This window comes from Gymnoscopelus braueri, assembly GCF_963280865.1.
Source record: "Gymnoscopelus braueri genome assembly, chromosome: 23".
NCBI classification, from domain to species: domain Eukaryota; kingdom Metazoa; phylum Chordata; class Actinopteri; order Myctophiformes; family Myctophidae; genus Gymnoscopelus; species Gymnoscopelus braueri.
In genome coordinates this window covers 5914466-5926999 of record NC_137625.1, presented here as the reverse complement: position 1 = coordinate 5926999, position 12534 = coordinate 5914466, and the positions used below count along the sequence as shown (strand labels likewise).

Here is a 12534-nt window from a genome sequence, read left to right as displayed (position 1 = left end):
TGGACACAAATCAGCGATGCTATCCCATCATTTGAGCTTTTTTTTTTTTTTTGTGAGTACAGTGTGAACACAATGGCACAACATTTCCACATGAACACACACTCCTCTGTGAGACCGCTTGTCATATTACCAACAGGCTGTGATTGTGTTCCAATTTGTGCATTGAGCGTGTGTGTGTGTGTGTGTGTGGACATGCTAACATGAGTGTGCATGCGTGCGTGCGTGCAGTTCTATTACTATACAGTACTTGTGAGGGCCAAATGTCTCCATGAGTACAGTAGAATTGTGAGGACATTTTTTGGGGTCCAAACCAGAGGAATGGTTAAAAAGTTGCCGTCCTAATATTTTGACATCCTCACAAGTATAGTAATAGAAATGTGTGTGTGTGTGTGTGTGTGTGTGTGTGTGTGTGTGTGTGTGTGTGTGTGGGGGTGTGTGTGTGTGTGTGTGTGTGTCCAAATTTGAAAGTCCTCTTAGAAAGTCAAATCTCTGTGGTTCTGTCAAGGACAGCCAAACATGTATTTGACCGCGGACCCCCCATCTGAAAAGAGTTTGCGTCAGGGACCCCCAGAGAAAATATGTGTTTTTTGTTTTTTAATTAATTTTTTATCGAAAATAGACAAATTATAAAACAGGGTTAAAGTGGTTTAACCGATCGTGATGCTAAATTAACAAATGTTGGTGGGGACCCCCTAGAACCCCCCTCAAGGAGCCCTGCAGGTTCCCGGTCCCCACCTTGAGCACAACTGGTCTACATTCCATTGTAAGCATAACTCCATGCAGTATAGCTTCATTGCTCAATGGTAACATTACTGCTGAATTGATTGCTATAGGCTCCAGGATGAAGATCGAATTGACCACAAGCTCACTGTCTATCTGCAGAGAGACCCAGAGAAGAAAGACTAAGGATACCAAGTTGGCTTTGTAAACAGAGCTCTGGGTCAAAGTCTGAACACACGGTAACAGAAGGAAGAGAGACAGAGAGAGAGAGAGAGAGAGAGAGAGAGAGAGAGAGAGAGAGAGAGAGAGAGAGAGAGTGTGTGAGAGAGCGAGAGAGAGAGAGAGAGAGAAACATGAGAGGCCAGCGTCTTTGTCCCGTCTTCTTTTGCAGCGATCTAGCTCACATGACATTTCAGATAGTCTTTCGCACACATCCAATCCCCCTGTCGCCTCTCACCACTGTATCTCTGACAATGCATTGTTTCAATTTATGTATTGCTTAGTTATTATAGCCTACAGCAGTGGTTCTCAACCTTTTCAGGCCGCGACCCACCAAAATAATCACACTTGATCTGGGGACCCCACAAAATAATCATATCTGTCCCTGGGGATCCGCCAAAATAATCATATTTAACCTGGGGACCGCCCAAAATAATCATATTTAACCTGGGGACCGCCCAAAATAATCATATTTAACCTGGGGACCGCCCGAAATAATCATATTTAACCTGGGGACCGCCCAAAATAATCATATTTAACCTGGGGACCGCCCGAAATAATCATATTTGAGTTTAGGCACTACATTTAGTTTGACTAAATTGATAAATATTGTGAAAATAGACGATCTACAAGCTCACAGTTGCGAGGCGTTGTGAGCATGTAGATCAGCTATTTTCAAAACGTTTGCCTCTTTCTTATATTATTTGACAATTTGGCCAACGTTTGACCAGTTTTTATAGCATAGTTTGTTGATTACTTTTGATGCAGAAATTTTCATTTATTTTCTTTCTTTCTAAGGTCTTAAAAGTCCTTAAAGTCCCGGCCCACATGTTGAGAACCACTGGCCTTCAGTATATTATTGTGGAATTATTATCATTAGATATACTCTGCTGTATGTCAAACTGACTTATACAGTCAGGCTGTGAGCAACTGGCAAGCTGGGGGATGTGTGGAGTCCATCCATCCATCCATCATCCATCCATCCATCCATCCTCCATCCATCCATCATCCATCATCCATCCATCATCCATCCATAACCCATAAGACCTGAGGTTGATTCAAAAATGTCTTCTACATCCTAACAGTTTATATATATATATATATATATATATATATATATATATACATATATATATATATATAGATTCAAAGATTTGCACAAAATTAATGTTCACCATTTTTCAAAGATAGCAGATCTACAAGCTCATAGCGTGGCACGGAGTGACAAGCTCAAATGGCCAAACTGTATACAGGTTGAAGTGGTTAATGTATGTTTTGTAATAATAATCAAATCTACAAAGTAACGTAAAGTTTTCAAATACTTGTAGTGGAGTAAAAGTACAATATTTGCCTCTGAGATGTAGTGGAGTGGAAGTAAAAGTATTGACAAATGTAAATACTAAAAATGTTACTTTAGTACAGTACTTGAGTCTTTGGGTCCCTGGAACTAAATCATTTGAGATAGGGGGGGGGGGGTCCACGGACAAATACATATCAGTTTGGGTGGTCCTTGACATTGAGCAACATATATATATATATTTTTTTAAAACTGTGATTTAGAAGACATTTGTAGAATCCCCTAGAAGCAAAGATTTGAGTTAAAAAAAAATATATATATTCAAAGATTTGCACACATTTTCACAATTTTTCTAAAAAATAGCAGATCTACAAGCTCAGTGCGGCACTCTGTGCCGCGTTATGAGCTTGTAGATCTGCTATTTTTGAATAGCCCAAAGTATGACACAGCATGCGTTCCGGATTGAATGGGTTAAGGTGTTGTTGATATAGAGCACACACTATGTCAACAGAGGAGACACATGATGTGAAACCATAGTGGATATACTGTGATATTGAGCTGTTAAAGCTGACACGAGATGATCAAACTCAGGTTTTACATTAAAATGCATACTGAGATTAATAATAAGTATGTCCCCAAAACAAAGTAATAATAATAAAATAAGGTATATGGCTAATCCCAATTCACACACACACACACACACACACACACACACACACACACACACACACACACACACACACACACACACACACACACACACACACACACACACACACACACAATTATGCAATAGTGGCATCATTGTTGCCTTTATAATGACATGGACATCACAATAATAACATTCATTGTCCTTGACTGACAGAGAAATAAAAAAATACGAATAACCCTATTTGCCATGGGGACCCCCCAACAATAATCATATTTGAGTTGAGGCATTATTACATTTAGTTTGACTCTGTTCCACAGATAAACATTGCGGAAAGTAGCCGATCTACAAGCTCACCAATGGACATCATCATCAATGACACACGACACGGACATCACAATAATAACAAGTGCATTGTGTCCCTGACTGAGAGAGAGGCGCATCTCTCTCTCTCACAGACAGATAGCTCCATAAAGAACCTCTCACTCCGCTATACAGCTCCGAGATGAGGTTCTATGTCGTTACCTTCCAGAATCGGGTGAACGTCCGCCAAGGCTCCGCTGTTTACCCTTTTGTATATGTTGTATCCCAAAACTAATGGTAGATTCCAAGCCGCACGGATGTTTAAAGTTTGGTTCGGCGCATACAATTTTAGGAACGGAGCGAAACTACCCGTTTAAATCGCTTATTTAGTCAGCCTGTGGCCATGTTTCCCATTGTAGCCAAACCGGGAGCAGTACTGGCAGCGGACGTAGGGGGGTTTTCCGGGTTGAATGGGAAACATGGCCACAGGCTGACTAAATAAGCGATTTAAACGGGTAGTTTCGCTCCGTTCCTAAAATTTTATGCGCCGAACCAAACTTTAAACATCCGTGCGGCTTGGAATCTACCATTAGTTTTGGGATACGACGTATACAAAAGGGTAAACAGCGGAGCCTTGGCGGACGTTCACCCGATTCTGGAAGGTAACGACATAGAACCTCATCTCGGAGCTGTATAGCGGAGTGAGAGGTTCTTTATGGAGCTAACAGACAGACAGCCTTACCTGAGGGCGACCCGCACCGTGCTGCTCTCATCCTGTCCCCCGACACTCGTCATGTTGCCACCCCCGGAGGATGAACCCGCGGGTTCAAAAATAGACAGATGTCCCCGAGCAGGCTTTCTCTCTCTTTATCGGCTTAACGAGGAGAGACTATATCACCTATCAGACTATCCTCCTCACCCCCTCCTCCTTCCACGTTCATATAGGAACACACACGGCTGATAATGTATGTAAATATTAATTTACATGTTTTCGCAGCAATATGATGACGTTGCTTTCACCTGTGCGCGCGCGGTGCATATTGATAATAATGTAAAACACGTCGGTCCGTTGGAGGTCGCATGTCTAGCTGGTCTCTGTGCTGTGAGACACACAGACAGAGCCCCGCTTCAGCGTTGCCAGGTTTGCGAGAGAAACAAGCAAAGCAGGTCTATGAAAACAAAGCCCAAAAGGAGCGACTTAAGGGTCACATCACATGAGCAACACTAGCAACACAAGCTCACAGCGACGGGTTGTTGTGGGCTTGTAGATCTGCTATTTTCAAAAAAACTCTTGCAATAAAATGTGGAATATTTGAAATATGTTTTGAAACATTCCAACAACACAAACGCTCCCAGCTCCCTGGCACAAAATATTTTCATGAAAATATTTGAGAACTACTGGTTTAAATAATTGAAAAATGTGGAAGCAAGCCTAAAAAAGCAACTACACTTTCGAAACAAGCGCAAAAAAAACTCAACCCGCAAATACCAATATTTACAAGCGACTTTACAGAAAAAGAAGCCCAAAGTCGCTTATAATAAGCCGACATGGCAACACTGAGCCCCACTCCAGCCCCCCCCCCTCCCTCCTCCTCCTCCTGGCTGCACGGGACTCCTCCTCCTCGGCTCAGTTTGGTTTGCGCTACCCCTAGAGTCACTTAATTATATAGGTAATCAATTTCGTTGTATCCTTACCTCAACCAACTTGGCGGTGTAAGGTTACAACGAAGTTGTTTACCAATACAATTAAGTGACTCTAGGTGGTAGAGGTAATCGCTTTTCAATTTTGAAATGAAAGGTCAGTCATATGAAAGAATAATTAATTAAAAAGTATCAGAAACCAGTTTTGTTTTATTAACTAGCAGTCTTGACGGAGGGGGTGAGATGGTCCGGTTGAGGGGGCGTCTGAAAATTGGAAATACTCCAGTAAAGTAAAAAATACCTCAATTTTTTACTCAAGTAGTGCTTGAGTAAATGTAGCCTACTTAGTTACTTTACACCACTGGACCTAACCCGATATATTTCGTTGACAGGGGTCTGTACTTTGTCCCTTCCTAACCGATCTACAAGGTCAAAATGTTGTGAGCTTGTAGATCCCAAGACGTTTACCCTGATACAGGTGTTTCTTGAATATTATGACTACTACTAAGCATCCATACGTGGGTATGGCACCATCGTGTGGTTATATGATGCCATCACAGGACCACATAATAGACTCTTTACACTAAAATAGTGACTATTTTTGTTATGGTTCTGTTATAGTCTTCATCTTTGGTATGAAAACAATGTTAAACAGGTACGTGAATGAAGTATAATTGAAAATTTGTTTAGTGCCGTTTTTTAGCAGTGTAACGAGGCATTAGAATCTCGAGACTCATATGGGCTTAAATTTTAACATAGGACAGCGTCCTTTTTCGTTTTAATAACTCACGCCCTGTTCAATCAATTGAAAAACTGTGTTTATCATAGCAGACATGTGTACAGTAGGTCCTTTGCTTGAAAATAATACATATGTCGGTAAAAATTGATGATTAAAAGAATGAAAAGAGAGAAAACTGTACAATAAGGCTCCCCCCCCCCCTCCCCTTTAAATTACGTAATTTTGGATATCTAAAATGACGTCATTTTGGATATCTAAAATGGTAGTTTGTCCTAGTAAGAACTGCATTGTAGATATCTGAAAGAGTAGATCCTCCTAGTAAGAATTCTATTGCAGATATCCAGAATGTTGGTTATAGATATACAGAATGCAGTTACGGATATCCGAAACTAAAAGCCCAATACACATGAATGGGAAAAGTGACGTCATTCCTCCTAGGAAGAATGACGTTTCGGATATCTCAAATGACAGTTCCTCCTAGGAGGAATGTCATTATGAATATCCAAAACGTTAGTTTTGACTAGGAAGAACTGAATTATAGATATCTATTATGCAGTCTAGCTATTAAATGTTAAAACGGCTTGCCATAGGCGCGCAGGGAATTGGTTCTCAAACGTTTCATATCAAGGAACCAGTGGTGGAAGAAGCTCTAAATTTTTTTACTTAAGTAAAAGTATCAATACCACAATGTAGAAATAGTCATGTTACAAGTAAGAGTTTGGTATTCAAAATTTACTTGAGTAAAAGTACAAAAGTAGAAGTAGTAGTGGAGTAGAAGTAAAAGTACTGAAAATTGGAAATACCCCAGTAAAGTAAAAATACCTCAACATTGTACTTAAGTACAGCACTTGAGTAAATGTACTTAGTTACTTTCCACCACTGCAAGGAACCACACATTAATATGCATTTGGCAGCAGACCCCCATCTGAAAATATTCGAAAATATTACAAATGTTTCACATACTTCCAAGATTTTTGGAAAATAGCCTATGTCTATAATATATTGGCTATTTGAAAAAAAAAACTAGGCTCTATTAACACATTTTGCTGGGGACCCCCTGGAACCCCCTCAAGGACCCCTGGGGGTCCCCGGACCCCACTTTGAGAACCACTGTTGTACAAAATACACGTCATCCATGAATGGCCAACGTTACACCACTTTAATTTAAAAAAATAAATAAAGCTTATCTACAAGCCCATGTACCTGTCAGACTACTTCAAAAGCGTAAAAGACACACACAGGAGGACACCAGAAGGAGCCCCATTGACAAAAATTTGGTCAAATTCGTTCTACTGCTATGCCGCCAGAATGTGGAATGCCCTACCAACAGGCATAACTCTCCTTAAAAAACGCTCTAAAAGAGCACTTACATATATTTCTTATAACTACTCATATATGTGATGTTCTTTTTTGCATATTATTGTATATTATTGTTTCTTTTTAAATGTCTCGATGAATTGAATACACAGGACCTTAATGGAAACAAGCCCTGAGGGCTTATCTGGGTTATTCTTTTGTATAAATCTCCACCGTGCCTTGTTTTTGCAAACTGCTAATAAAGTATTCAATCAATAAATAAAAAAAACCTACAATGGTAATTTTTTAGGGCTAGTTCTTTATTTGTCTATCCATTTTGTATGTCCATGGCAAAAATAAAAATGTCACACCATAAGCCAGCATGGCGATGAACCCTGTGTGATATCTGTGTCATCTGTCTGTCAGTTGTTATAGCATTTCAGCTAACCCTTTCAAGTGTCAAAATAAATATAATACACATCATCCACTGAGATAAAAAAATATGAGACACCATGCTTTTGAAATCCTATTTTTATTTGAATCAATTTAGTCTCCAGTTCATGTAGAATGATCTTAAAAAAATAATAAAATAAATGTACATATTGTTCTTCAGGAGACCGGGGGAGTCTAAAGAATGATGTATACTTACTTAGTTGTGCGAGGCTGTGTCACATACCAAAAATAGCAGATCTACAAGCTCACACAGCATCGCGCTGCACACATCTAAGTATGATTTAACCACTTTATCCAATAATATGTTGGCCATTGAAAATAGCAGATCTACAAGCTCACTGCGCTTAGTGCCGCGCTGCGAGCTTGTACATCTGCTATTGTTGAAAATATTTGAAAAATATCGAAAATGTTTGGAAAATTCAAAATTCTTGGAGAATACTTTTTTATTTTTTTTATTTTTTCACATAAATCTTCTCTTCTGGGAGGGTCCCTGGCACAAAACCTTTTCATATGGGGCTCCGTGGAATACATATCAATTTGGGGGTCCTTGACATGAAATGGTTTGAGAACCACAATTAGGCTTAATGGGAGTTCAGAAAATAACTCTCCCGACACAGGAAAATGCTCAGTGTTAATGTATCCCTTTGTACAGTCTCAGAGTTCAATTAACACTTAAGATTTTTTTTGCTGTGAAGAAGGGAAACAAGTCTCACACAACACAACTTTCAACCAATCTTAATGGGACCCAAACTAAGAAATAACATGGAGTTGAGTTGAGTCATTCAACCTTGACATGCATGAGCATTTTTATACAAGTCTGTACAGCTATTGTAGTTAGATAACTAATTACATATTTAAAACATGACACTTACTGCCTTTTCTATTCGTTTGTCTAAAACAAGTGTTTCCCAAACAGTGGGTCGGGACCCATTTTTGGGTCGCGGGCAACGAAAAAAGAAAAAAAAATGTTTTCAAAAAACAATCCAAACCTTTTTTTAAATAATTTCATATATAAAAAAAAAATTAAGAAGTAGTGGGATCTACAAGCTCACAACTCGTCGCATCGCAACTCATTGTGAGCTTGTAGATCAGCTACGTTCACTAGTTCCCCGGGTCCCGGAGAGACATGAAATGTATCTTTTGGGTCTCGAGCGAAAACGTTTGGGATCCACTGAACACTGATCTAAGACAACAAACGTTATCGTTGGTTAAACGATAGCAGTGCATTTGTCAACAGTTCAACCCATATTGCCACCAAGTGTTCTCCAACACAAGGCAGACACCGTTAAAGCCCCATTCATACTTCGCCGTACGACGGTGTCGCACACAAGCGTGAGCTCACAGACCACTGATCTACAAGCTCACAACGGCTGTGAGCTTGTAGATCGACTCTTTTTGGTGCAGCACCATCGCACGATGGAGTACAAATGAAGCGACAACATGTCAACCCTCTTGTGCCGTGCTGGGGCGTGTCAGTGACAGAGTCCTACTGTAATATGCAGAACAGGGAACCGTTTTCTTTCTTTTTACATGTGTGCAGGCGTACTGACGTCCCACAGTATCAGTCCGAGGCCGATTCACTGGAAATCCTTTGAGAACAGAACGGAGAAGGGCGGCCGTCTGGGAGCCAGAAGGTCCCCGGTTCGATTCCTTCAGGCTTTGTGTCGCCTGGTTAACTGTCCCCTGAGCAAGACACTGAACCTGCGACTGCTTCCCCGTGCGCTCACTCTTGTGTGCGAGAGCCACTGCTGGATCAATGCATTGAAGTCATTTCCACATCTGTTGTAGACTGAGTATGTCCATGTCTGCCCTGAATATCATTACCAGGCAATCTATACAATGATATATGACATATTCAAATTACTGGGATTACAGCAGAAATGAAATGCAACTGATGGAGATTTTTGCAAAACAGCTAATTGTAAGGGTTTTTCGTTGTTGTTGTTCTTTTACATGAAAATCACTCATGCATCAGCAACTTATTTGGCAATGTAGGATTAGTCTTTCGGGACTTTCGGGGTGCTTTATGAATGAGTTAAATATGACCTCTCCCATCTACAGAACACTTGACTTCGGATCATGTGACCTGTTCGCTTGCCCATGTGATTCAGTGTGATACGAGAGCCAGTGTCTGTCCGGTCTATGTTCAGGACACGACGTCTGAACAACCACAGGAAATACTGTAAAGACACCACAGTAACATGGACACATAACCACATTTCTGAAATTAACCTCCTCCCTACTAACTTTGGATACGTTTCTGGTAACCGACGTACTGCACTATGCTGTTTGTTAACCGCTTAAAACCCTATATACTTAAGTTGACCGGGAGCTCTACGTTCAAAAGCAGAGTGTGTTATATTTGTCTACACAACCAAGAGCTGTGTACTGCACTGTGTGTGTGTGTGTGTGTGTGTGTGTGTGTGTGTGTGTGTGTGTGTGTGTGTGTATGTGTGTGCGCGTGCGTGCATCTAGAAAGCACACAGTTTGTTATGGTCAGCTTTGCTAGCTCCACTGGACTCATTATATTTGTTCAACAAAGCACAAGGCTATAGTTTTTTTGGTTTAGGTTTGTCACCCACGCCTAACCTGCGACCTGCACTCATATACGCAGATTACGCAACACCAGCACATCTGTCCCCCCCAAAAAACACGCTGGGCGATCACACACTTAGGCATGAGAGTACATCTAATTCTTTAGGGTGTTTCTGATTAACACACATCTCCCTGTCTGGCCATCAAGTAAATGCAGAAATAATGGTGTCACTGCAATCGATTGCAATATTGATTTTAAAAAAACAAAGAAACGTTATATACTAAATGTATCCACTAGATGGCAGTAGACCACAGAGATGACTCATACCGCACTGTTCCAATATGTTGCCTGAGTGAGCAAACATGGCATGTCTCTCTTGATACAACTAGAATTTCCTCTTGCACAGATTCAGCCTGTGCAAGAGATGCATTATTTATGAGTTTGAATGTCTGTTTGACGGAACTTTATTTCTTTCCTATGAATTATGCGATACAAATAAAACTATACTGACTGACTGATTGATTTATTGATTGATTGGTTTGTTCGCATGGTTCTGTTAGAAATTAGGTGATGTGTGCATGGGGTCATGTCAGTGGCCCGAATACCGTTGTCCTCCCTAAAGACTTAAGCCCTGAACCCTGGGATGTGCTTGAGTGTGAGAGGGTTCCAAAAGGTATCCAAGGAATGGGACAGCACTTTCAAGACGAATGCTTCAGCTTCATCCATGACACTTTTCCATTACTTTTAAAACTCTTACTGTCCTTTTAAAGGCTGTGAGTGTTTGTTATTAGTATTATTCCATTTAGGTTATTCTGCTCATTTTGATTTGTATTTAGATATTGGGTTTGTATAATATTTGTATATACTTACTCTACACATTTCTTATCTCTTGTCCCTCATTTGTACTAAATAGTTACTGTACATTTCCTCCATTCTGTCTCTCTTTGAGAACGGTGAGAAAGCACTGCTGTTTGTTGTCCAACAGGGCTGCGTGACTGCTTTGCATACTTAATGATTGAAATTTGGAGGATACCCAGGTATCTAATGTTATAACGCCACGAATTGTGGGTAATTCCCTTAGGCAGAGTCTGCATCGATGCAGACTTACGGAAAACGGTGCATAAAGGGCTCCGCCAGAGCCCTCACAAACGTAATGCTTTGACAATGAACACAGCCCTAGGCTCCCACTGACTTAACGTGAATGCACGTTCAAGTCAGTCTGTAAAGAGGGGACTGTGGAACTGGGCCAGAGTGATCTGTGTGATGGGAACGTTTTCCTCTTGCTGAAAACATTCCCACACTTGAGATCTCTTTAAAGGCCAGTCCACACCAATGCGACTCCTTGCATTGGTGTGGTCTGGCCTTTACTCGAAGTCTCCCCCCATCACTAAAAGCTGATGCTTACTGAAAATAAGCATCTTGATCCACAAATGCATGTTAACAATCCACAACTACCAGCCACCATGGGTAATGGTCTCTACTCAAGATATTTTGAAAATAGCAGATATACAAGCTCTATCTACAACGCGCCACATAGTGACGTGTTGTGAGCTTATAGATCCGCTATTTTCGGTGAAGAGATTTGGTGTGTAGAGGGGAAAAAAGTAACGGACTAGAATAGAGGGTTCATGTGGTTAGAGCTCAAACTGCTCTGGCGATGATGTGATTCACCGACTGGCCGAAGCAGTGAACTTGTGAAACTTGTGATATTTTGGGGGTCGGAAAATTCTACACGAATCCTTCAACACACAGCCATAAAAAACATTGCTAGTTCTGAATGTTTTGGTGAGGTGAAAGGCCGAAATAGATAGATTTGATTTTAGAAAACACTACGATATGATGTGTACCGGGGCGAACGCATGATTTGTACCGCAAATAGCAGATCTACAAGCTCACAATGCATCACAGCGTGTGAGCGTTGTGAGCTTTTTTTCTCCTAAGAAGAGTGCCTTGGACTTTCTTGATCAAAGTAATCCAGGCCGGGAACAAAATGGCAGTGCATCTCGCTTTCCATTTCGTATGGAAAGTACAAAACCATACATTTTGACTTAGTCTTACAACCTAAAAATAGCATTAAAAAATAAAATAAAATCCAATTTACAAGCTCACAATGTGTTGTTGATTAGCTATTTTAGAAAATGTAACAATATGTAATTTCGGAAATCCCCCCCTCCCCCAGATTCATTAAAATCAATTAGTTTGAATAACTGTTCCACCCCTGCCCAGACGTTTTTGGGGAGAAATGTATCGACCATTTCATTCATATCGATTTGCATCAGCGGGGGAACGGTGCCTTGGACCAAAGAGAAATGTCTATTTTGTGTAAATACAATAAATAACAAAGCAGCAAATTATTATCCGATCTCGAGCGAAAGGCACCACTTTCAAACGCACAAACCTCAGCGTTGCTATGAAATGTTATTGGACTCAGAACACGTTAACCTCACAACACTACAAAACATTGCATTTACTGTATAATTGTTCCTGCAGCATAATCCGGTGACTGTCAACGAAACACGTCGGGTTTTTCAGAAAACTCTTAGGATTTAGAACATTGGTTCTCAAAAATAGCATATACTGCACAAGCTAACAAGCTTGTATATCTGATATTTTGAAAAAATCGTGAAAGTGAATGATTTCGGGGTCCTTGGCACGAAAAAGTTTGAGAACTACTGATTTAG

General features: G+C 40.5%; 1 protein-coding gene across 1 annotated transcript in view; it reads right to left on the bottom strand.

Annotated features, from left to right (window-relative positions):
• LOC308079816 (kinesin-like protein KIF21A) overlaps positions 1 to 4224 on the bottom strand; it is an 80165-nt gene extending 75941 nt beyond the window's left edge. The window contains exon 1 of the mRNA XM_080421421.1: positions 3931 to 4224. Within this exon, the coding sequence (XP_080277547.1) occupies positions 3931 to 3983 (53 nt within the window). The 5' untranslated portion in view covers positions 3984 to 4224. The remainder of the gene's footprint in view (positions 1 to 3930) is intronic.
• Positions 4225 to 12534: the final 8310 nt, after the last annotated feature.